Raw genomic sequence first — 26,431 nt, forward strand, 5'->3', positions numbered from 1 at the left:
ACCTCAACCTCGAGCAACCCCCGCGGCCTCCATCTCTCTCTGCCTTCCTCCCCCAAACTTCCACCACGGTCCTCTCGTCGTCCCGTCTCGCTCGCGCCACCACCGGCTATACAGAACGCTGGACAAACAACAATAAATACATTTTCCCAGGCCGGGTGGCAAACCCGGTGAGGGGTGGAACTTCCATGCGAGCACGTACGGGCATAGCTTAGCGTAATCTGACTGCACACCACCCCATTTCAGCCACCGACCCTCCACGCCAGGACGCAACGCAACCCTCGCCCTCCCCCCGTCCCCTAATTCCCCTTTTCGCCCGCAGTCCCCGTCGTACCGCTGTCAGGAGACTGAGAGCGCCCATGCCGTAGGAACGGAAACCGTCGAGAGGATGGGAGGAAGAGGGACGGGGAGGGAAAAAAAAAGATAAATACAAGAGCCGACAACGCAGCGGGGAGTTAGGTGGCATCACCACCTGACGAAAGAATTCCGCGACCTGACCAGAATTTCATTAGCCGTGGTCTGGCGGGAGATGGAGAGAGAAAGAGCGAGGCGGAGAGAGAGAGTGTAGCGAGAGAGCAAAGGAGGAAGAAATGCGAGGGGGAGGAGAGTAGAATGGAGACGCGTCGGGCGCGTTTATCGGCGCGAAAGAGCTTGTTAAACGGCCCGTTTCACGGTACTGCCTTTTCTTCTCGGTGGTCGGGGGTGGCGAGGGGGTTGAAGCGGACGGAGATTTCGTGCGCGATGACGGCTTAAGGGAAGCGCGTCGTTATGGCAAGAACGAAAACAATTTTCGTTCAAGTGCTTAATATTGTTTCAACCGGGATTCGCTGTTTGTACATTGTAAGGAATAAACATTAAATATGATTGTACGATAGCGTTACGTAAACCCACGAATGAAAGGAAAGGTTCGAGGCGATAAAACGATAAGCCACGCGAGGCAAACCGTGCGAATCCTTCATACTTGTCTATACATTTTCATTTCAATCTCTTTTACTAAAATGAAATATAAAATTGCCTTTTAATATAAAATTATATATATAATGCTTAGAACAAACAAAACACACACTATATTCTCATTTTCAATAAGGTAGATAATATAATTATATAATCTCATATCTCTTTATAGAAATAAACATACAATAAGTTTAAAAGATACCTAAGATTGAAGAATAAATTTCATATTCGAATAAAAGACGAGACCCACGAGCGTTTGTTGCGTCGCGTATCGCGCCGAGAAAAATTCAAATGAAGAAGACAAGAATCGATGTTCCTTTTTGCAACGGAGGTTCAAGTGCACCGTTCTCAACATATCCAGAATATCCCGACGATTCCGGCCATTCGGAATGCTAATGCGTGATTACGGCGGCCACGGTCGTAATACGCGAACTTTTTGTGCGGCTCACGTGTGACCCGGGGGCGCTTAAAACATCCCTTAAATTACCCCCATTAGCAAGGGTTGAACGCCGGGTAAACGAGGATTTCACTGGCGCTGTTACGCGAGATTTATTCCGTGGGAAATATTCCTTTCGGACGTTAAATTACGTCGTTATACCGGGGGCTCTTACTCCTAGCCCCCGACGAGTCGATCCAAGTATAAACTTAAGCCGATTTAGCAACGTATTGTACCGCTATCGCGCGTTTTCGCGTACGTATTAAATGCGAAGTAACGAGCTGACGACGAAAGGCGCGGGAAAGGGAAGTTATCGCGACGCAGGGAAAGCGATGATTCGAGTGGGCGACGATATGAGAACTTCTTCACTGAAGTAGTTACAGACACACGTGTTGGGAACAGTCTTTGGTAATCGTCTGGAAAAACGCCACGGTAGTCCTCTATCCGAAGAATAAAGTCGATATAATGCGGGGATAATTGATGATAAAGATATATATTTTAAATGTCAGGATTATCGAGAAACATTTTTTAAATAAATTATCTCTCTATAAATTTATTTTTATAGAAAATTTAACGTTAAAGACGTAAAATGTGTATTCAATAATACATCAAACAAGAATGTTACATTGATATTTTAATAACAAATTTATATATAAATTATATTTTCGATTTGTATAGAATTATAAATTTATAGAGATTAAGCTATGAAACAAAAACTGTCCAAAATCTGCCTTGACGATGCCCGCTTTGAGAAAAAATGTCTATAACTTTGGCTGTTAATTATTCAATTCGAGTACGAGAAATACTTGTCGTCGGTCATTGCGGGCGATTATTCTCTAAAGAGAATTTTGCCCTTTGAGAAACGACGATGTCGCGTTTTTCGCACGTGACTAACGGCACGCGGCTCGAATCTTATCTCCCTAATTTCTCGAGAACTACCGTCCAACGTAGGCAATGCGTATCGTCGGCACCGTCGGCACCGTCGGGGCTGGGAGACGCTCTTGCGCGCACGGGCGATTTACGGAATTTAAACAGCCCCCCGGGATAAGGCGACGGCGGCGGCGGCTTGGCGTTGCGTGGCAGGTCGGATTAGCAGGTTGCCCCCGCATCGAAATAATTCCCCTCATTCCCTACCCTGCCCTGTTCCTGTCCCCCGGCCACCCAGCTGTCTCTCTCTTTCTCTCTCCCGGCGCGACCACCCCCGCCGTCAGCCTCCGGGGTAGGTTACGTCCTTCCTGCGGGATAAAACAAAACAGCCAGCGGAGTATATTAATGCTCGGCTTAATGCGGCCCGCCTAATTAATGGACCGACTCTCCGGACGCCCGCCCGGCCGTTCTAAAAGTAAGAGATAACGCCGCTGCAGAAGCATTATTAAAGACAAAAGCGCGACCGCGTACCCTGGACGAGTGGAAATTTCGGTAAGCGCTTCCTGACGTAAGGGATTTTCTCCCTCACGGGGGAGATTGGAGAGGAGGACAGGTGAATGTGATACATTCGTTGAAGCTGAATTAGGCTGTTTCAAATAAATGAGATTAATGGAATCGAGAAAAAAATGACGCGTATAATTGTCATCGTTCCTGTCTTTCAAACATATGACTTTGAATTGAAATATTCGAGTGCCAATGATGCTTCAATTATAAAGTATAAAAACGGAAGAGATGTCAGGAGAAATTGAGAATTTTCTAAAATAGCAAGGCGGGGTGAGCTTTTTATTTCTTAAAGAGTTCCAGGGGTGGCTCGCTGGGAGTGTCATGGATGCTGCAGGGGCGGAGCCTTGAGAGAATTGCATCGAGACTGCTCGGCTGCGTCGATAAGCAGATTGCCTCCGCCCTACCATCGTACTCTTGATTTTACAGACCCGTTTATATTACAGACGATATCACGATAGCGAAGCTGTCTTGTACTCGTATCGAATTTACCGGATTGCCATATATTGATCGACCCGGAGACCGCCGAATAAATCATTCAAACACATCAATTGGAAAATGAACGGTCAAAGTTACATTGTTTTTTAATCCTTCTATGCCCTCTCTCGATCATCGAGAGGACGGAGAGATGCAGAGACAATCCACCACGCTTCCATAATACCAATCGCAATGATAATGACCACCGAGAGAGCACACAACGGCATGGTCAAGGAGAGCACGTACACAACCGACTCGTGGACAGGTTAGCGGTTCTCGAACGTGTAGCGGCTAATCGAATTATCGATGCTTTGAGGATCAGCATCCGTGGATGATTCGATCACGTACCTGATGAACAGTTCCGGCGGTCAGCGATGCGAGCCACTTTCGTGGGGGAATCTCTCTCTCGTTATCAACCCTCCTCGGTAACGTTTGAAGCGAGCTGTTTCCGTCGTGCTTCGCTGACTACCCGACGACAATAACCTCGGTCGAGTAATTAGTCGCAAAAATCGATGGCGCCGCTCAAAAACCGAACCATTGATCGTGTACCGCGAATTTCACGCCAGTTTCTTTCATTTCGTGCTCGCACTAGCCGTTACGCAGGTTCGAGAAGAAACAGAGAGGGCACGATCAACGTCGAATCCGTGAAATTGATCCGAAAATTGGCTGAGGAACGCGACAAAAGGACGGATGCTCTTCTTCGAGGGAAACCGCCGCGCTGATGAAAATCGCGGTTAAATACAAAGTGGAAATTGAGCGCCAACCTAGCTTGGCAGTCGAAGGTTTTCGAGGTCGTCGGCGGAATCCAGGTCGGCGTCCGCAGGAATTTCTGCGGTGAAATTCCAGTGCACGTAACTCCAAATATTTCTGTAGTATCGTAGTTCGTACGCGCGGGGGATTCCGAGTTTCAAAGGAAACACTCTCGCCACTTTCGTTCGCCAACAAGTGACGTTTCGCTAACGTTCGCGAGTCGCGAATGCGCAACAATCGAGCAAACCGACAGAAATTCCGTTGATAACTTTAAAACATATGGACGCGGCGCAGCATAAGCGTGCACGCATAAAGCTCGTGCGCACATTTATCTTGCATTTAAAAAAAATACGTTGAAAAATGTGTTTAATCTAATTACGCTGACGAGAGATTCACGAGAAGGACCAACATAAATTTAACAATCGCCAATCGATATCGCGTAGCGATTATTATGTGGGAAAGTTTATATGCAGGCGGATTTAATAGTTTGCATAATTTACCCCGCTAGTTAGTTATTCCATTAATCATTACCACGGGTAGGTGTGTGCACGCTCGCGAATAACAATTGTATTATTATTTATAACGTATTCAATTTATCGGTAACCCGCGGGCGGAGAAGTAAAGCGTGTAATCGATTCAACTCGATTAATTAACTCGCCCCCGCATATGCGATTGTAACCGAGGTGCCTCGGTTGTGCACGGAAGCATCTCTCGTTACCGTGAACGAAAACTTTCCTCCGTCGCGTTTGCCTCGTGCAAAAAATGGTGCGCGGACGCGCACACATACGCGTACACCCTCGCGATGTGTATGCGGGTTTGTCCGCCACTCGCGACACAAAGGCGTTTAATTAGAAGCGCATCGGAAAACGGGGCCATCATCCGGCATCCGGTTTTTGTCCTCGGCAATTTTCGCGTTCCGCCAAGGCGATACAGATTTTTCATCCCCGTTCGTCGCCGTTAATAATTAACGGATCAAAGGCATCGTATTAATATTTGCCCCGAAGTCCCCGACCGCACGGAAGATATTAACCCGCGTAATATTGTGTCCATGCTAAGGGAAGAGGGAGGACATATTGAAACCGCACAAACTTCGCTCATAGCATCCAACGGGTACGGGCTCGTAAATATACCGGGTGGCTGAGATCGAACTTGGTACAGTGCGGCGCCGGTGGACATCGCCCGAGGAAAAAGACCGAGACCCGTCAACATGCCCGATATTAACCGCATAAACACCAAACAGTCCTCGAACGCAACATCTTGTCATCGATCCAATTCCTAATAGTTCCGGAAATCGCATCTCTCAAAAATGCTTTTTAATTTTTCTGAACAACTCGATACTTTTCACCGATTCGGGAAAAGATTTACATGGTCGTTTTACGCGATTTGTAAAGCCCTGTGCTATTCTTTCGCGCTTAAAAGAACATCGTGGCTCTTTAGGGGGATATCTCTAATGTTTATCCGGAGCACGGACAGCGGTCGGTCCGAGTCGTTGGTTGTTTCGGAGCTGGTGGTGCTTAAATGCGCAATAAGCGGAGAGAGACGAGAGTATGGGAGGGTCAAACTAATTCGATTCTAAACTCTGACCGCATCGCGAGAAAGAGGCCGTAGGATGGGACGCTACGATGCGGGAGGGATCCGAGGATGAGAAAGGCTACACGCTCAGGATCGAACGGGGTGGACACAGATGGCACTAACCGCGCCGTTAAATTCTCAAGCCGTAACTCTAATTACTCATAGACAAGCCGACATTCTAGTGCCAGATGCCGGTGAAACTTGTTAAAAGCACGCCAACGCGATTACTCATTCGATCCGACGGAATCGCTGCAGCTCCAGGATCGCGATAAAAATGCCGTAATACATGACTAACTCTTCGTCACAGCAAAATTAATCTATGACAATAATTATCTCCTTGATATATTTTCTATAAAATTTAAATAAATGTTTTTAAAAACCGCGTTCGGCGCAAATTTACGAGATGCGTTAGACTTTCAACTCGCTACAATACAACAATTAAGCAAAGTATTTCTGTATCATGTTGTAGGCGATAAAATGACTATGGATGGGAGCAAGAGCGAGTCGGGCAAGAACGGGGCCACTCAACAAGAATGCGCGGGCTGTGGAAAAGCGATTACCGAGAGGTAAGTGCTCCGCTTCGTTGCGTGACACTAGTGTTTCGCATGTATACATTATGTACCGTATCTTTAGGAAGAATATTATCGAATATATCGTGTGTAAGAACGATTTACTTAACGTTTAATCTATCTTTTCTCCGTGATCGAACGTAGAAAAAATAGGTTAAATGGGTTTTCACTTTTCCATAAATGTAAATCGCAGAGAATACGTTTAAATTCACAATTTCAACGAAAATAAAATTGGCAATTATAAAAAGTAGCTTATATAAAAAAATACGTAACATGTATTTCACTGTGCAACATCAGCAAGTCAATAAAAGAATAGAATACAATAAAAGTGCATTCAATTTCTTAATCATTATATAATATTTATATATTATATAATATTTATATATTATATATATTTATAATATTTGTACTCGAGAAAAAACAATCTCTAATAAAATAATATCACTAGTTTCTGAATCTTTTCTCTATCGATATTATTGACAATTTTTTAAATATATGAATTTACAGAACACGTATGTGTAATTTTGATATTAATCATTTTCAATATATTATGATTTTACTAATTACTAGTTTAATAGTAATTAGTTAAGTATTTTAAATAAATAATTATATTAGAAGCGTATTCTATAGCTCTATAGATTCGTACTTTTTTATATAAGCATTATAAATTTTCTTTTAATCAGATACCTTCTGAAAGCGTTGGACATGTATTGGCACGAGGACTGCTTGAAATGCGGATGTTGCGACTGCAGACTCGGTGAAGTCGGCTCGACGCTTTACACCAAGGCCAATCTCATCCTTTGCAAAAGAGATTATCTACGGTGAGTAGCGAATACAAAAAAAAACAATCCGATCGATCGATCGATCCGTTTCTCGCAAAATTCTTTCCAGAGGAATTTTCGCAGATTTAATCGCGCGCGTCTTGCACCGACGCGAGTCAATAAAAGTAGATAGATAGACAGATTGATAAAAAGCAGGACACGATCGTGGAGGAGAGAGAAAACGGAGGAAAGCGACGGCAACAAATCGAATTTTACAGATGAGTTTCCCTTATTGAATACATCCACATCCCATATAAACAAGCGGGAGCAAATAAACCGTGTTGAGATTACAAAGTCCCGAGGGAATGAGCGCAGGTGGCGCGTCCTCACGAGGAATACGCACCATCGAAACATTGTGGCCTTTATTAATGGCCCAATATTTGAAGACGGCATATTCGTGGTGCCCGTAAGCTTATTGGTTTTCGCGACGCGCGGGGCGAAAGTTTCCGCTCGCTCTCGTCATCGAGAACGATTTTTTTGCGTTATAATACGAGTCAGATTCCGCCGAACTTCCAATAATATTCTTGCCATGATATATTTAATTATGCGACCGTTATTTGAATCGCGTGCAATAATTGCTTGAAATATTTGAAACGGCATGATCGCTTTTTCTCTTGCGTGTTTAACAGACTTTTCGGAAATACCGGTCACTGCGCAGCCTGCAGCAAAGTTATCCCAGCATTCGAGATGGTGATGCGCGCGAGGACTAACGTTTACCACTTGGAGTGCTTCGCTTGTCAACAATGCAATCACAGGTAAGTAAGAATGCGATTAATATCGCAATTTGAATATATTTTCTGGGAAAGATTAAAGCAGGACGAATCTCCATGTCAATCGTATTCAACGATCGGCAAAACTCCGAGAAATGCCGACGAAATGATAAGCTTCGAGGTGCGATTGCGCCAAATGCGGTCTCGTTTCCGCAGGCTCTCTCTCCGGCTGCGCTATTATTTTATTAACAATAATGAAAGCCGGTAATTAAACATTCACACCCGGCGGCGCCGACGTCGGCGGCGACGGCAAAGTCGCTTGCTCGAGTATTCCTCGTGGCAGCTCATCCGTATAACAATTTAATTCGAGCCACCCCAGCCAGGGGTTTGCCTAACTTCTGCAGCACTTCGCAACACTTCGCTTACTTATTCACAACAACCGAGTTAAGCCGAGACTCGTTCGAAAGCCGGGACTCGAGCCGAAACATCTCGGCTCGGATCTGCCGAATGGAGATAATCGGCGCGCGAGACTCAAGAGCCCGCAAGTCACGGCTTTTGCGAGATCGCGAAAAGGAGAATTTCCACGTCTATTCAGAACTGGCGAGAGCGTGACGCGATCTTCTCTTTTACATTTTCCAAACTTTCTTTTGGAAATTTTATCATGTTTTATAATGTTAGAAATATATTATTAAAGGCCTGTAATTGTCGAAATTTTCTTAATGAGAGAGTTTCTAATTGATAAATAATTTATTGTTTTTTATATGAAATTACGTGTTGATGTTTCTAGCAGCTTCCGTCGCTCTAAGATTGATGCAAAACGGCAGTTAACTCCCCTAAGTCGAGACATTCGAGAAGGATCAATGTCATAGAACAAGAAGAATATGCTCGACGCTTCCTCTCTTGACGAGTATAATTGACACGAGGGCTTCCAACGTAGATGCGAAGATATTCGGAGACATTCGCGAAACAGAGAAGGGAGAGAGAGATAGCAGCTAGGAAAGTTAGAGTTGCGAACTATGCGAGCGACGTGTGGGTGCCCCGAGGTGCACGTCAGATGCAAATCATGCCGACTAATTTCTCGGAAAACTCGCGGATCCGGAGGGAGAGCGGACCGAATATTCGCGCGACGAGATACGTCCGAGCATAATAGCGTAGCGATAAAGCCGAATGGCCGAATTAATTATACTCCTGTGTCTTTGGTTGTCCAAAACAGTTCAACCATTCGGTGCTAACAACCCTCGGCCTAGCTAGTTAATAAAAGCGTCTATTTCATATATTCTACTTTACATGTTACGATTAATCTTTTTTATATACATATCTATCGAGAAATATTAATATTTTATTTATTTATTTAATACAAATTAATAAAAAAGACTCCCGCTAATGATCAATAAAAAGAAAATATATAATGTGATTTTAAATTTTTGATTTTACTCTTTGTAGAAAAAACAATAAAATTATCTATTTAATTCGGTGAGAGTATGAGTGTGAGCTCGATATCGAAATGATTAAGCTATATTTAAAAGATTATAATTATGCACTCTCCCCTATCTCTCGCTATTGTGAATATAGATTTCTTAACAATTTTATCATATTATTATATATAATAAATGCGTTGAAAAGAACTTCATAAATAGATTAAATGTTACATCGATATTAAATATATTACATTAAATTAGAAAAAGGATAGAAAACGACGGAATCGCTCTTTTACATCATTTGATAGAAGTCGATGGCATTTCAGCGTATTTAATATGTCACTCCTTGACATTTGCTCGACCTTTCTTACCCTACGGCTTTCTACTTTGATCGGGCTACATCATCGAGGCCAAAACATCGAGCTTGTATATCCGTTAGAAGAGAAGTACACACAAGTTTCGTGTATGCATAATTCAATAAATTAACGGATTATTATATATAATTAAAATTATAAAAAATTGGACTAATAATATGTACAGATTATCGCAATTTAATGGCAAATTATTTTGCACTAATTTAAAATATTTTTGTAACGAAAAGGAGAGACATTTTATTTCTCTCCTTTTCTTTTTCTGTCTTTTTTTTCTTTCTTTTCAGAGAATATTATTTATAATGTGATTTTTCAACCTTTAATATCGTATATATTTATAATTAAATTTCGTATTAAAAGTAAACCTTATAATATTTATTAGGGAACATGATTTATGTTGATTATTTATGTTTTTATATGTATACTATAATGTTTAATTTGCAGATTTAGATTTTTTTTATTTTGAATGCCATAATCTAAATTATAAATTATACTTTGCTAATTATATAAAAATAATGTCTGCAAATTTTGTTGAAAAAAAAGACTGACTTTAAATTCAAGTCCAAGAATCTGATTAATATCATGAGTATAAAGTTGTAAAACTCAGCTGTGATTTTTGCGCAATCGTCAGGAGATATACCCCTTCATTTTAATTGTTGGAAGCCACTGTTTTACGATTCTCAAACGGATATCCTTACAAAACGTGGAAACAAAATCATTGTCGCGGGACGTAGTTGGATAAAGGAAAATTTAATAGCTCACGCGGGCAGCTCCTCGTCGGCGCGTGACTATCGAGCGGAGCCGATTACGGCTTAAAGATACGTCGGCAAAAGTATACTTTCTTTCGCGGTCGATGGTAACGTGCAACCCTTAAGGCGAACCATTGGTTAGGGGTCGAAGCGGTTGACCGTACGCAACAGCGGAAACGGATGTGGCCGTTGGGTCACGCGATCACTACGAGTCGAGCATAAAACACCTGAGTTGTTTAATCATACGCTCCCGAGGTAGAAGTCGTGGCTCGAGAACTCGCCAAGGGTGAAATCTCTCGATTTCTCTCTCTTTCACCCTAGTTTGTATAGCGATACGGAAGTGCGGATTATTCATTGACGAGTGGACGTGTAAACGCGACGATAATGAAGGCCTCGAGAACGATTGGGGGAAATTCTTCGTGAGTTCAGCTATGGAAATTTTGTCCTTGGGAGACTAACTAGATTATTTTACCGTGGCGTTTCTATATGTTAATATCCTCCGACGATAAACTTGCACGATAATTCTATAATAATTATGTGAAAATTTTAATTTATATGCTAATGCTCTTGATACTACCATCTTACGAGTACGTGCAGTCCACCGTTTCGACTCGTTTCATAAATAAAAAGAATGTTATTAAAAAGTAAATGGTACTCTTTAGAAAACTGTTCTAGTGCACTTATCTGTATATACGTTACATGTTATGTAAAATTAATTTTATTCCGAGATGATTAAATAACATAATTTAAATTTCTACATTGCGTTTAATACTCGCATGATAAAATGTAAATTTACACGAGTAACCTGTAACGAAAAAATTAAAATGCTAAGCGATTCTCAAATATTTTTTTTGTAATAAGTACATATTACAACGATCATCTTCGCTAATGTAATCGCATTTTATCTGCAGCGGTACCGTTACCAATGGTATTTTCTCAAACAATAATAGGGGGGCCACGAATCGAGCGAATCGAAACGCGCGCGATGAATTATAAAATCCCATCATACGGCATTAACGAGACGAACTCTTTCGCCTGTTTTCCCATCGTGATTCTCGGCTAATATCTCACGGCGATCGAAACGCGCGGATAAAAAATATCAAATTTAAATCGTTCCATCGGTTGCGAGTATCTCTCGGCGCGTGCACGCTCTTTAAAGCCGATGACGCACTTTGTGCGTGGCGTAGTTTCGAGATTTATCATGGCTACGTTTTAACCACCAATTCGTCGGAGGCACATTGCGAACATCAACTGCGTTTGATTTAAAGTGTCGCTTGCGCGGGTGAGAGCGCGCCGATGAATTGGACGAAATACGCAAAAAGGATAAAGAAACTTCCTCCTCTCGCTCTCACCCCCTACCCTTCGTGTCGTATTCGTTAGCAGGCAAGCACGAAAATAAGCCGGGAATTTGTTCATATTGCCGGGATTTTGCGGTAAAAGTTTTGGGCGACGAAAATCGGCTTTGGCAGCGCGATTGTCATCAACATAATACAATTAATGCATCGCAATAATTAATTAATAACCAGCAAAACGGGAGATATGTATGTACACACGCCACGTTATTAGCTTGTCAAATAATTGTATCAATAATCATGCATTGATAATTACCGTATAATGAAAAAGCGAATGTGCGCGCTCGTAAATCACAGCGTCGTCGGTCCCCGCCCCCATCCCCATCACCACCCCCCTCGCAACATTTTCTGAAACGTAAAGTTTCGCGCGCTCGCGCGAGCAGTCGGGTGGATTTTAATTAAATTCTACGATCTCCCTCTCCCCTCGCGCGCTCTCTCTGAAACGACCGCGACGTGTAGTAAGACGCGACCGGCTTAAGCTCTTCCTCGACTTACGATCTCTCTGCCCGAAGGAAGGAGCCTTCGAGAGAATCTTGCTTTTGTCTAACGAAAGCACGGCGGGCATTGTCGGACGACCGCTCGTCCCTCCTCGACTGACGGGCGCAGCATTGTTCGTGTTTATATTATATTTTGGCATTACGAGTTAGCCGGTTTAATTGTTATTGTTCCGCGGAGCTTATCGAACACGGTGCCCTGTTGCATTCCCACGCGAATCATCGCCCGGCATCGCAATTACTCCTAAATCACTAAACTCCCTTACCTGCGAGCGAGCAGTTACACGTAACCTACGACATTGACACCGTTTATCGACTTTCCCATAGCGACGCCTGTTATAAGCGCAGCAAAATGTAATAATACGCGCCTGATTATATATTATTTTCTATATTGTCAAATATTTAACGATACGAAATATTTCATAATATGTTTATATTAAATTATGAAATCTATACGAGACATTCTACGGCATTAATTTTCGAAAATACATTCTTTGACTACTCATTTAAATTCGATTCGACTTTAAAAAAACATTGGAGCATTTACAATTTTTGAGCAGTCAGTGATTAAAAAGTAATTATAGATTAAGAGAACACAAAGTGTTCTTCAAAGAGATAAATTACATTTAGCAAACTTTGCTTTAATAAAATTTTAATTTCAATCTTGATTAAAATGTTGATAATTGAAATGAAAGCTAACAATAAATAGCGGTTAAGAATTTTCATAAAATAAAGAGAGCTCAATTACACACAGAGATATCAGTTAATATATACGCTATTAAATATGCAATATAAAAATAGAATATAAATGCAAGTAGGACATCTCCTGTGCGTCTCAGAAAAAGATATTCATTTATCGAATGTTCTAATAATTAAAACAAAAATTGCAAAAATAAAAAAAAATTTAATCTTTCCGTAAATATTATATCATTATATCGTGCTATCGTTATGCTTAATTATTAGTCGTTTGTCGAACTTGTGTCTCAACTTTCGGCTCTCCGAGAGCTTCCCCGCGCGATCCTCGGAATCTAAGGACAATGCAAAGTTAATTTCGCCCTACGATTCTCTCGAGAATAAGGCAAGGGTGAGAAAGAGGGCAGACGCTCTCGCAACCGAGTAAGTAAGCAGTATATAGGTAGGTTGTGTGTGCGATAGGACGAGGTGACGGCGCCACGGCGGGAGGAGACGGCGCGGCCGAGAAAGGGTTGAGGAAAGAGAGAGCGAGAGAGACAAAGCGGCCATTTTGTTTCCGGTGTCCCGGGAGCACTTCCGGTCACCGTCACGCAGCCCCGCGCCACGGAGTGCCCTCGAGCTTCTGAGATCTCCTTCCGCGATTATATTCAAATTAAATGCGTCGGCCCGACCGGTAATATACTGCCGCCAATTTAGCTACAACCCCCCGGGGGGTGGTTCGCCTTACCTTCCTCTCCGCGTCGCCGATCGTCTCTCGCGCATCCCGAATCCAAGAACCGCAAGAACCCCGCGAATTGTCGCGTTTTGTCGGGGGATGCGTGCTACAACGGTGTCAATGATTTTCGATCTGCGGTCGACGCCGGATCCTCGATAAAACGCGCTCATCGTGCGCGAACGGAGTGATCACGGTGAGCCAATCGACGCGATAACACTAGTGAGTGAATCGTTTCCGGAATTTTATTCAATAGATGACCGAATGGATAGAAATATACGGGGAAAAATTCGTCAAGCTCACCAGTTTATAAATAAAATTTACGTTTAATTAATTATTTTTTATATCAAACGTAAAATTTAATATTCATGCGACGGACGATTCTTATTTACAAATATTTGATTAAAAATTCATACATCGTGCGATATCTGTGATACGAGAAAAGAAACTGTTGCAGAGGAATTGAACTCTGGTAACAAACGACAAAGGCAAATCTGTGTAGCTCGAGTACAAAACCGTAATCGTTCGCGCCCCGAGATCGACAATAAATTCCTGTGCGGCGCGACAAGGAATTCGCTTCCGGTTTTGGTTGCGCCGCGCCGCGTGCACGTATCGCGTTCAAGCGCGGCTGCATCCGAACAGTGGGGTTTCGGTTGCATCATTTTCAATGGTGATAATCCGACGTGCCGAGAGGGCCTCGTGCGCGCGCGAGTCGAACCTGCTTTGTCACCGGATAACCTAGACTCGCATTGCCGGCTCCGATGGCGATAGACCTGCCACTTCTCGTCCCTCTGCCCCTGGCCCCCCCGCGCCAGATACCAACCCCCGACAAACGCGCGCATCCCTTGCTCAGAGCTCTGTCAAGAGCGATAGAGAGAGACGGGGAGAGAAAGAAAGGGAGCAAACGCCATCGATAACACGAGCATTTGTGTGCATTTCCAAACGATACATAGCAAACGCGCGTGGTAATAGGTGCCGCGATTATAAATGAAATGCGCTACGGGGGAGAGAGGGGAAGGATCAAATTACTCGAGCGGATGACGAGACAATTCTCAAGTGCGACGAGCGGCGCAAGAGATCGTTTTGCAAATTAACGAACCGTTGCGAATATCTATGCGGTGATTCGATTTGTCGTATGCAGAGGATTCGTGGATTCGATTCTGAGATAAACACAGCGGTGAAGAATTCATGTAACATCTCTGCAACAATATTATTATAGTAATACGACAACAGCGCGGGGCTATTTAAAAATAAATTAACATTATCTCTTCAATCTTCCTTCATTCTATTGTATCATCGTTTTAAAAAAGCATGAAATATTTCAAACATTGTTCTCATCAATGTTTAAACGAATAATATTGCCTTCCTTCAAAGATTCTAAAATGACTGAAACCTAAATATTATTAAAAATCCCACGCGGTATTCATATTTTCCATTAGCATAACTAATAGCTGCATCCGAATGTCATTTTATTAAACATATGACATTAATTGCAAAAAAAGAATAATTTAACAACCGGTGGAATTTGAGCGTAAATATTCTTTTCTTGTATCTCGATCGGAATGTTTTCTGGTCTCTTATGCAGATTCAGATGAAAAGCGGACAAAATCAAAGATCACTCGTGTGAAAGGAAGAGAAGAGGCAAGTGTCACAACGTTTGCATTGGTCGTTACACGTGTATTCGTTTACTCGGCGAGCCGTGGCCGGCGACGACGCGGGGGACGGCGGAGACGGAGGAGGGCATTTGCCGGAGGCGGCAGCGGGGGTGGTTTGTAATAGGCGTGCACACACGCGTACCGTACGTGTACGCGTACACGTGTGCGCGCGCGTACGCATTTACGCGGCGCGTTGCCAATGATTTATGTATACCGCTAATTACCAGCGTGCACTGTACTGTTTTATCCGGCGATCATAGTTTTATTAGGCCAACCTGTGCATTGCGGTATTGTCAGCGCCAAAAGCACCCCTCGAACAACCCCCCGTCGTACCGGCTGCACCGAAATGCATCAACGCACCTTGCGTTTCTAACGCTTCAGGCAATTTTCAGGAGCGCGAAACCGTCACGAGATACGTGCCTTTGTAACTTTGCTTTTCCTGGTGAAATTGAAGATTCCTCTCCTCTCGTTTTTCTCAAGAAAAATATTACATAATCTCATCGAGGACTTTGGAAAATATCCAAATTCATATACAAATTACATTACTTTAAATATACTTCTTTGGAGTTTTTCTTATATTTTTAAAACACCTAAGGCAGTAAATTATTTTATGACAAAGTGGACGGTTTACGGGACGTATCTATTCGTGGATTTGAGAGAGCGATGGGAAACGCGCAAAAAGGGGCCGTTGTTATAAATGAGAGACGCGATAGCTCTTAACGTCGAAATTAATTCATATCCGCCGTCGCCGTTGCTGCCTAGAGTAATCCCTGGATTTTTGGAGCGCCCTCGCGCGCAGCGATGGCTTTAATCTCCGGTTTAGGGACCTTGCTAGAAAATAGGCGCGCCGTTAAGCCCTATACGGCTTAAACGTGGCTTTAAACTCGTCGTACGCGATATACGCGGACGATCCGCGTCACTCTTACGCATAACGTGCGATACGTCGGGGCACAGCTGACTCGTTCGTCGTGTATAAAGGTGTATACGGGGTAGGCAATTCGTCACAATTAAAATGATCAAACATATCGAAATGCAAAGCAAGTGAATAATCTTTTCCGCGAGAAGACGATTATTTAAATGAAAATTATAATATGCTTTTAATAATTTCTACTTTGAATTTCTGCCGCAAGAGCATTTTCCCTCATTTTTATTCGTATGACCCATTAGCCAACGGATTCCATAATTAACGTGAAAACAGCATCGTCAGTGCGCGCGCGAAATGCTCGCGACAGAGTAATTAGCGAGACACGGGATTCCGTTAAACGCGTAGAATTAATCGCGCAAATACGAGATTAGCCGATGTGGAACGTTCGTATATGTGTGCATAATACGTGAACGTACACCAATCGACCGTGTGCCGCGTTTCTCTCTCTCTCCCTCTTTATCTCCCTTCCTCTCTCTCTTCCTTTTTCCCCTATATCCTCCTCTTTATATTTCGTACTCTCTATAAAATATATATACACGAATTGTATATTACGCCGCCGATAAAACGATACCTAAATTGCCGCACCGCAGCAAATATCGTTATAGAAACTAATGCGATTCGCCGCGGGCTGGCCACCCGTGTCTAGATTTACTATAATTATGCTTGAAATGCGATCGTAAACAGTCCAATACGATCGGTTTAATTGTGCGCGCAAATGTGATGTATAAAAAGCCACTCATTATTGCGCGTAAAAATTAGCGGATCGTACAAACAGTTGCATTTTGAGTGCATCGTGCATGCGGCATCAAGTGCGAAAATGGTAAATTCTATAAATAGTTATCAATCCGCGTCATTGAAAGCGCAGCTACTTCTCGCGCGGGCGTCCTGCGTGCGAGATCCCCGTTTACGTTTCGCGAAATAAAATGCAAATCGCAGAAACGACGGACAGAGACGGACGTTTGTTTATTAACGCGAGTCATGCAGCGAGTCGGCCTGGCGGAAAAAATTGTCTCTTCGAGGATCGAGGGTTACGCGACGCGATGTAATCGCGGCAACGACACGCGCGTTCGCGCTCGCGATCGTCCCGCATTCATTCGATAATCCGCGACGTGTTTTGCGCGCGATGACCGCGCGTCCTGCCGTGAAAACAATACGTATATACATACGCGTATATATTTTTCGCGTTTCGCGGCGCATGGCCCGGCATAAAGCGAGCCAATTACGAAAAACGCGGCGCGCGGTTGCGGCGAAGATAGTTCACCGCCCCGTCGTCGTCATCACGCGACGGGACTAATTTCTCATGAGAAATTGCGCGATCCGCACGATCGTGGAACGAGACGCCCTGGTGTAAAGTAAACGAATCGCCGGCAAATCGATTGTAATGAGCGTCATAAATTGATCCACGCGCGCGCACGCATGCCACGCTTCCCCTCTTTATGCCAATTCGGTGAGTGAGAAACGCGTGGGTGCGGAAGCCTAAGCGAATAGCGACCGTGTATTACAAGTTGCTTTTCTTTACGAGCGATATATATCGTACGTTGTCGTCGGCGTAGAGAAGGATTTAAGTGTCCATAATTACTAACTTGTGATTTCCGTGTCGTTAATTTCTGTATCGCAATCTAAATTTCTTATTCCGCCGGATCTAGTATCCGACACGCCATAATAAATGACACGATATTAAACGCGTCGGCGATATCGCGATCGGTTTTAATGCACAAAACTGCATAACGCAGTTGGAGCTCTTGCGATAATAGCGTTCGGTGCGTTTGCAAAACGGAACACGGGCCAATAAATAATAAGGGGAGGTAACAAGAGATCGGTCGTGCGCGCGTGACCGTCGATAAAATAATAATTACCGTCGACAATGCGCCCGAACAAATTGCCCGTTAATTTTTGCCGATAAACATTCGTAAGCCCCGTAGAGGCGAAAACCGTATGCACGCGACGCGTAAATAATAGCCAAAATGCGATCACCAAAATCGCGCTGCCCTCCCCCCTCCCCCCACCTACCCCCTTCCCACCCGCGGAAGGGCGCGGTTTGCGCTCGCTCGCGCGGATGCGGATGTGTGCGCTTGTACACGCTTGTAATTTTCGGCGTGTGTAATATGGACGCGGAAGAGTGTGCGGAGGAAGGGGCGGTTAGCCTCGGCATAAATATCAATGCATAATAATTTTGAATGGTTATTAGCGATAATAAAATCCCAATTTATCGAACGGCAGCCGCCTCCACCTCCCGTGCTCAACATTCGCGATTTATAATCTGCCCACCCAGTGCTTCGTCACGATCGCGCACGTTGCACCGAAACAATGCGCCTACGTTTATCGACAATGGGAAGAATTTATCTCCGCCGTGATCAGGCCGCGTAACGCCCGATTTTCTCACGCTCCTCGAATCTCCCGTTTTTTTTTATTTCCCGCAATCTTCCCCATCTGTCTCTAGTATCTACCTTAGGAAATACAATCAAGTGTGTCGATGCGAAATCATCGAGCTCGACAATGTGCTTGACTTTATTCCGTCGTGCTTACCAACGAGTGTATTTTCTTGACGTCGACGTTAATTAAAAAGATCCTTCACGATCGAACAAACATCTCTCGCAGACAGTGATGTTCGCGGGATCTGCTTCTGGCAGATCATAATAGTCGAACCAAGGCGCGTCGCCTTCCCCTCCGACGCATTTGGTTTCTGAGTTACGCAAAGTCTGCCGTAGACACCCTGTATCTACTGGCATGCAACGGGAGTAAACGCGGCGCGTTAACTAATAATATCACTTGTCACGTTCAACAGCACTTCGCTAGACAGGGCATAGTTGCCGCGAGATAATACGCCGAGATTATGCGATGTATACGTAAACTACCCTCCCTCGCGATTATACTCGTCAACGCTTTATCGAGAGAGCCTAATCATCCGTAATTCGTCCATTTTGAAATATTAATTGTACAACATTTTCGCCTATTATTATTTTTTCATTAATTATTATTTTATTAGAAATTCGCTCAGCGCGGCAAGACACGAACATAAGCAGTACCTTTATAATAGCTTACGCTATAAGCGCATTCTCGATTATGGTCGATTGTATCGCAACGAGCTCCAACACGCACGCATGTCTACAATCGATTCCGTTTCATCGGGACGGTCGAGAGAAACTTTCAAGGAACGGAACTTTCGTGATCGCTCCTCTCTTTCCCTCTCTCTCTCTTTCTCGAGTACCTCCCGACTTGCGCGACCGTAAGCTTCGTAGATCCTAGCACCCGTCCAGTGCATCAATTTCAACTTTGCCCGCCATCTCCGAGGGACTCGCGTCTATCCCTCCCGCATTCTTAGTCGGCGCATTTTCTTCCACTTAACTTTTCTGGCGATAAAGGCGCGGCCCAACGTTCGCGTCGACAATCCCCCTATCGTAGCCTCCCCTGTCCCCTCTCGCCCCCTCGGTGGGTCGTCGGGACGCATGCAAAGTAAAGTTGTTCTTTAGTTCGTTAGATCGAGCCAAACGACGGAGACAAGGGGACGCTTTCCGCCTTTACTTACGGGACTCGAAGGTGAAAAGATAACCTACGAGCATTACTCACCGCGGAGGACGACGAAGTGGCGCGGGCTACGACCGGATGTGCCGTCTGAGAGGCAAAATGGAAGGAGGAGGAGGAGATGAGATCGTTTGCGCACCATCTTACGCGTCCTCGCAGTTTTTATCGCGAGCGCTCGACGTTTCACATACCTTTTTATGCCGTTTTGATACAACTTCGAAGCTTCAAAATTTATCTGCCCGATGCGAGAGGAAAGAGAAGGAAGATTCAGTCGTCGTTTTTGCATAATTTATATATATATTCTCACGTAATTTTTCCACGTTTTTTTTATCGCGCGACGACAATTTGTACTCGAATGACGCGTTATAATGTATTTTATCGAATTTTAAAAATACGTCTCTACGATTTACCCGTCTTTTTACACAGTTTTATACGCGACTCACGATTCCTGCATTTTTGCTCGACGCAAACATCCGTCGTCGTTACGATCTCGTTAAGGAGTGAGTTTTGCACAGCTCATCGCGAGGGCAAAAGAGGATGCCCAAGGGCCAGTCTCTCGATGGCCTTCTCTTACGAGGGTGGAGGATGGATTCGAACTCCCAAGGGTGAAATGGCTCATTCCGACGCACTTATCCAACGCAGGCCGTAGATAACCATAGATTAATGGAGCCTGGAGACTTGCCGAACGATAGACGGAGAAGCAAGAGAGAAGGGAGTGAGATGAACGAACGAGAGAGAAAAGGAGAATGCGCGATGGAGCGAGAGAGGGTTTATTTCGAAGAAACGGGGCGACCGAGTCGGAAACGAAAGAGAAGGTAGATCTATAAGAGGGGGCGTTATACCTTGCTAGGCGACCCCGCTGATTTATTGTTTATTGAGAAATATGGCCGTTACTTTGCTCCCGAGGATTAACCTCCTTCTTTCTCTCATTCTTAATGTTCGATGGATTCAAACTTAAGGTCGTAAAGAAAGTTATCCGCTTCACTTTGGTTCATCTTCAAACTAGATGTAACAAAGACTGCAGTGAAAAATGTAGCCCATTACAAATACATCGTAAAAACTATGCTTGAAAAATCTTTAATAATTTAATATAATAAAAGAAAACTTTGTATCAAAACGATTTAAGAGTGACAAGATTTTGAAAGCAGCGGCCAAGTTGGTGGACTTTACTTAATGTAAACCCATGGAAAGGATTAGACTGACTAAGCTTGGTAGCAAGCTTGTCTTTTGCCCTCTCGCTTGCTTACTCCATCGTACTCTCTACTCGCCTCCCTCCCTTTCTCTCTCTCTCTCACTCTCTCCCCTTGGTATTTCTATCCTACACAGATAGACCTGCGATATTCAAGTTATCAAATGCGTCCGGTCAGAAGGAGACATCGCCGGAAGTCAAACAAGCTGCCCTATGGAAGATAAGGCTGTCAGACCGAGGCTAAAGGATAAGGAAACTATCAGCTTGTTTAGGCTGAAATTTCGGACGAGGTAAAACTTCGGCGACAAGTTACGCGACGTCATAATCTATCAACATACTAAACAAATTAAGGCAACTTAATGATACGTCAATATTTCGATCTTGAGACAGCCTTTCTCGTTCATTCTCGCGTCAAAAGGCGCAGCTTCACAAATGCCAACGGAATTCGAAGTTTTCAACGCAAGATTCTGCAACCTAACTCTCGACAAGATCGGATAATTAGACTGCGGTTCGTGCAACTTTGAATTATGCGTGTTCGCGGCCTTATGCTAGAAGACCGAGAACCCTTGAGGGACCAATTTGTTGATTAAGCCTGCCATATATTCAGCTTCTTGTCCTCTATAGATTCTGGGAAAGCATTTTCTAGATAACATCTTATGTTATAAACTATCTAACTTTATACAGGATGTAATCAAGTAAGAGAAAAGCTTGGAATCAAGCGAAAAATTTAATTCCAAGTAAGAATAATACTTTCCTAAATATATATTTTCAGAAACTTAGCATATATATTTATACCGGAACCTTATTAAAAATTAATTATTTTTTTCTATTTCGAGCTACTTCTTTATTGTTTAATTATACTTTATATGCATTTTATATTATTTTTAAAAACAAAGCTTATAACGATTGAAGTGAGAGAATCATGCAAGAAATTATGCAAAAATTTGGAGATTCAACCAAGATTGAGACGGTCGAATATTTTTCGCGGGATTACGCAACTTGTTTTGATATTTTCCGGTCGAATTACAGGGACGTCAACACCACCGCCGGTATCCCTGTCATCCACAGTGCTCGGCTATGGATCGAGGGCAGCGAGCCTCGCTTTTGAGCGTAAAATTGAATCAACGCTTTTTAAACGTCCCGTACATTTCGCTCAGTGTTCCCTTGCGTTTGATGCGAAACGAAGATCGTTGACAATACCATACCAAATTGTTGCAAAATTCATGGCACGTTCGGCCATCATCCAACGATCGGACATTAAATGTGATTCAACGTAATAAAGGTAGTTGTTGTGGCACTTAATTGGCCTTTTTAGTTAGGATAATGATAATTAATATCGCGAAATATTTTAAGAAACGTTGCAGAATTTAAACGCGTTGGAATTTCTTAGAAATTAGCGAATATCATATTGAAATTTAATCTGCTAATTTTCGAGTATGTATTCCTATAGAACCGTAGATCAAATTCTCTCGAGTGCGCGCCGATGATAATCCGGGCGAATCCGCTCAGAGTGAAATCACGGGGCCGGTAAACTTGCCCGAACGAAACCTTGACAATGCCCGCCGGTCACGACTACATGGACGCGAGCGATGTTAACTTTGCCTTCCGATCCGACTACGCGCTCCCCGCCAAGGCCTCGCCCCGACTAAAGTTTGGCTATGTTACTCCAGAAGCTACGTAACATTAGGAGAACTTAAGTACTACCCGTAAGTCATATTTAATCCGACTCACCGTACTCGGTGTGTTGCTGCTACTGCTGCTACGCAGATCTTCTCCAGGCTCGACCCATTGTACCTGCCACGAGCACCTGCGAGAACATATAACAGAGTGAGAGCGAATTCAGACAGTTAAATCGAGAATATGATAATAATGAAATTTGTATTTACCAACTAACTTATCAACGTGCATCCGAGAATTTGATTGAATTTATAATAAAGTTAATTTTCATATTTATATATTAGCAAAATTTTTTTATATTCGTAATAATTTTTTTTGTAATATATAAATAAATTTCCTTTTTTGCAATAATTTTTGTAAATAAAATTCACAGTAAAACCTCGTATTCTGCTAATGTTCGGAGAAAGTCAACTATCCGAAATTTCATTTCTCCAGCCAATTTCTCGACCCCTGTTCAATCTCGTACTGATACATACGCCCACGCAGGTATTCGAGAAAACGTCGCCATTGCTGATCGTTACTCGTCAGATCTCGATCTCGCTTCGAACTGCGACGTCAATTTGTTTGAAGGAGACGAGAACCCGCCGGGGCTTTCTCGCGACTCGTGACGTTGCCGGCGATCCTGGCGAACCGATAAGTACTCGCTCCGGGCGACCGTAGATTTATTGCCGGGCTTGTCGGTCTTCTCGCTACGAACTACTCCCTTAGACACCCCTTAACCTCTCCCGACCGTCAACCTCGTCTCTCAACTTTTGCCCTCGTCCCCGTCTTGTTATGCCACGCGGAGCGATTCGCGGAGCATCTCCCGACCGACTCGACTTCCGTTTTATTGGCGGAAATAATCTTTGATGTGATTCCGCGCGCCGCGTCTTCAAAGTTTTTTCCACCGTTACGAGGGGGGGATCGACGGGTAATCGATTCTCAGGCAAGAAGAAGACATCGTTCAACGTACGAGATAGACCATAACGCTTAATCGTTCGATGTTCTTATCGCCGTACCATCGTATCAATGCGAGCTACCGCGAGCTCGATGGCATCATAAATGAACAGTCGTTCGAACGAAACACGGTTGTGCGTATTATCTTTGAGTTTCTGAAAGTGAGTAACTTAATCTTCCAGAACGCAAACTGGCATCGACGATAAATGTGACGTAGCTTCAAAAGTTTTCACGATTATTTCGATAGCGCACTAACATATCGAATAAATAAATTGTGTAAATATATAATAAAAATGTACACATTCTTATTTGCATATTTAATTTTTCTCGATAAAATTATGCAATCAAAGAAATTCTAATTCATTTTTTGACATGATTATTATAAATAAAAAAATAAGATCTCGAAGAAAACATCGCGCAAAATATTTTTTGCTTAATGTCCAAGATTTGCGATAATACCTGAATTCTGCTGTGTTTTTTAATTAACCAATACTACAAAACATATTGAGCGCTATTCTCGACCGCGTGAAAGGTATAGAATAGCACAATTCACCACTCTCCTCGGTTCAACCCTTTCACCGTAAGTAACAAAGGAACAACGCCGAGTCCCACCGCGGTATCTGCGACCCATCGCTGTCTTAATTTCCTTCGTAATCTACGATATTAATATGGCTTAGGGTTGGCCGACGCGCGTAATTTCGCGCCGCGTAGAAATTAATAGAAAGACGAATGTTCCCTCCGCGTGCTTTACGGTTGAACGCCCGACCGGAATAGTTAATAACGACGATTTCTGTGCGATTTCCGCGCCCTGCTTTGCGAAAACGTGCCCTGCGACCAGCGCAAAAGTAGATGCCACATTTTCGAGACAAAGTGCTTTTAGATACGATTTAGATACCATTTTACGTTGCATTGTATATCGTGGCAAACACAGTAATTGATTATAATACTATAGTATTATAATAATTGATTATAGTACTATAATATTGAAGCAATTATTTATTAGATAATTATACATATATATATTACTAAATTATTAATTATATAATCATTTATAATTTTTAACCATTAAGTAGATTATTATAGAATATTTGAAAGATTAATCTTTAGATAAATCAATTAAACGATATTATGTAATAATTACATAATTTATATAAAATGTTTAAAATAATACTTGCATTGTGAAGATTTATCTTTTAATATTTAAATAGTTTTCACGTTTTTCATACGTAATTAATTGGTAAATACGCACATCAAATGTGTCAAATAGAAGAACTTTTTAGTTGCATCTGTAATCACTTATTCGCGTAACTCTAAATTTTTGGTATAATTGATTAGCAGCATATATGATGCGATGAACATATGTCTATACATGATCTATGAAAAGAATCTCAGTGTTTATTCTTTTTTATTTTTTTTTATTTCTCTTAACACGTGGAAAAGTGTCTAATCGCAAGCTAAAATTAATAACTGATATGATACCCGTACAAAAAAAATTCACCTTCTTTTAAGCATTACTAATTTAAAAATTGAAAATAAAATCTTTTCGTTTTATATATTACAGAATTAGATATAATAATATAATCGAACTAATGAACATTGAGTTTGTTTACTAAGTAATCAAGTAATTAGTAATTATGGTTATTTAATAATCAATAATATACCCCATGGGTAATGAATAATGGAAATAATCAAAACTATTAATTAATCACCGATCTCGATTAAATTATTAATTATTAAATAATAATATCTTATAATTAATTCGAAAAAATTAAGAACATTTAGAAAGACATATTAACTATTAAATTATAATTTCCTTGCTCGAATCTTCTTAAAATTCTATATCTAAATTGCAGCAAGAATCTAAATAAATGTGGAGGTTGGCGTTTTTCAATCTTGCTAAATACACTATCGCATCGAAGTACGAGTCAATATGAAGCTACCTTCAAAACGACATGAGCAAGATGACACGCTCCCCGACGTACATCTTGTTCAAACGTCGCGTCGCTCGCGATAGCGACGCGGAAGTCCTCGAGCATCCGTCCATCGTTCGCGCATGCGATCGCACATCGGACAATGAGACGTGATTCGAGACGGCGGCGCCCCGCTGTCTATGTGTTATCGAGTGGCATTCCGACACGCTTCTGGAGTGACATTTAGATAGCGACGTCAACTGTCTGCGAAGCAAATCCGTCGTGGAAGCGCGAAGGCTCTCCTCCTCGGTACCTTCTCCGGAAGCCTGACGGCGAGAGCCCTCGCCATCGGAGCGAGCGAATTCACTGCTGATCGAATTAGCGCGCCACGGTTCCCCGATACCCTGACAGTCTGAATTAATTAACAGGAGAACGCGCTAGGTAAGCAGCCATTATCGCGACAAAGTGCGCGTCGCGCGACAGGACGAGCGAGATGTGACTATTCAGTAGTGTAACCGTAACACACCAATCGATAGATGCATGAAAATTAAATCACTCTGTGATTTATCGAGAAAATATTACTATTTTTTTTTACCAAAAATCTGCGGTATACGCATAAATCTAAAACGTTAATTTAATAAGAGATATAGCAATTTTTTATAAGAGCTGTAGCAAAAAGCGAACTTCTTACATTCTCGTGCAAAAGAGTGATCATCGGTTTGCCTTGAAATCTCAAATGTTCGTTTTATTCGTTAGTCTCGACATCGAAATGAATAAAGAAATATTCGCGGCTCCAAGACAAACACAATAGAGGTACATGTTTTGAGATAGAGAGAGTTTTGCGTCTTTCGGCGCGACACGACGTCTTGACTCTCCATTAACTTCACACTTAGCGGCACCTTAGAAAGCTCGCTGCCGTCGGAAGATCTGATTAGGGGTTCGAGTCTCTGCTAAACGCGTTAGTCTCGGCTGCGGGGCGTCGCGCGAGAGGACGGGGAAGCGGCGCCATCAGGTGTTAGAGCGGCGGCCTCGGGAATAGGCAGGAGGAGACGAAAGGGACGTTCGATGGTGTCTGTCTCTTCATAGTTTGATGCAAATTGAGCACGAGCACCAT

The 26,431-nt window shown here is 42.8% G+C and overlaps 1 protein-coding gene and 1 long non-coding RNA gene across 3 annotated transcripts in view; one reads left to right on the forward strand and one right to left on the reverse strand.

Moving 5' to 3' along the window:
• Positions 1 to 26,431, reverse strand: part of LOC109610357 — a 180,648-nt gene that overhangs the window by 137,127 nt on the left and 17,090 nt on the right. The window contains exon 2 of the long non-coding RNA XR_002192770.2: positions 22,526 to 22,601. This is a non-coding gene — a long non-coding RNA (uncharacterized LOC109610357). The remainder of the gene's footprint in view (positions 1 to 22,525; positions 22,602 to 26,431) is intronic.
• The window catches only part of LOC105256060 (LIM domain only protein 3), a 79,985-nt gene that overhangs the window by 37,977 nt on the left and 15,577 nt on the right, over positions 1 to 26,431 (forward strand). For both annotated transcript variants that reach the window (XM_011265702.3, XM_025413433.1), the window contains exons 2-4: positions 6,084 to 6,180; positions 6,867 to 7,004; positions 7,634 to 7,759. In XM_011265702.3, coding sequence (XP_011264004.1) covers positions 6,092 to 6,180; positions 6,867 to 7,004; positions 7,634 to 7,759 — 353 coding nt within the window. In that variant the 5' untranslated portion in view covers positions 6,084 to 6,091. The remainder of the gene's footprint in view (positions 1 to 6,083; positions 6,181 to 6,866; positions 7,005 to 7,633; positions 7,760 to 26,431) is intronic.

The sequence above is a fragment of the Camponotus floridanus genome, unplaced genomic scaffold (genome assembly GCF_003227725.1).
Source record: "Camponotus floridanus strain SB8 unplaced genomic scaffold, Cflo_v7.5 scaffold66, whole genome shotgun sequence".
Taxonomy (NCBI): domain Eukaryota; kingdom Metazoa; phylum Arthropoda; class Insecta; order Hymenoptera; family Formicidae; genus Camponotus; species Camponotus floridanus.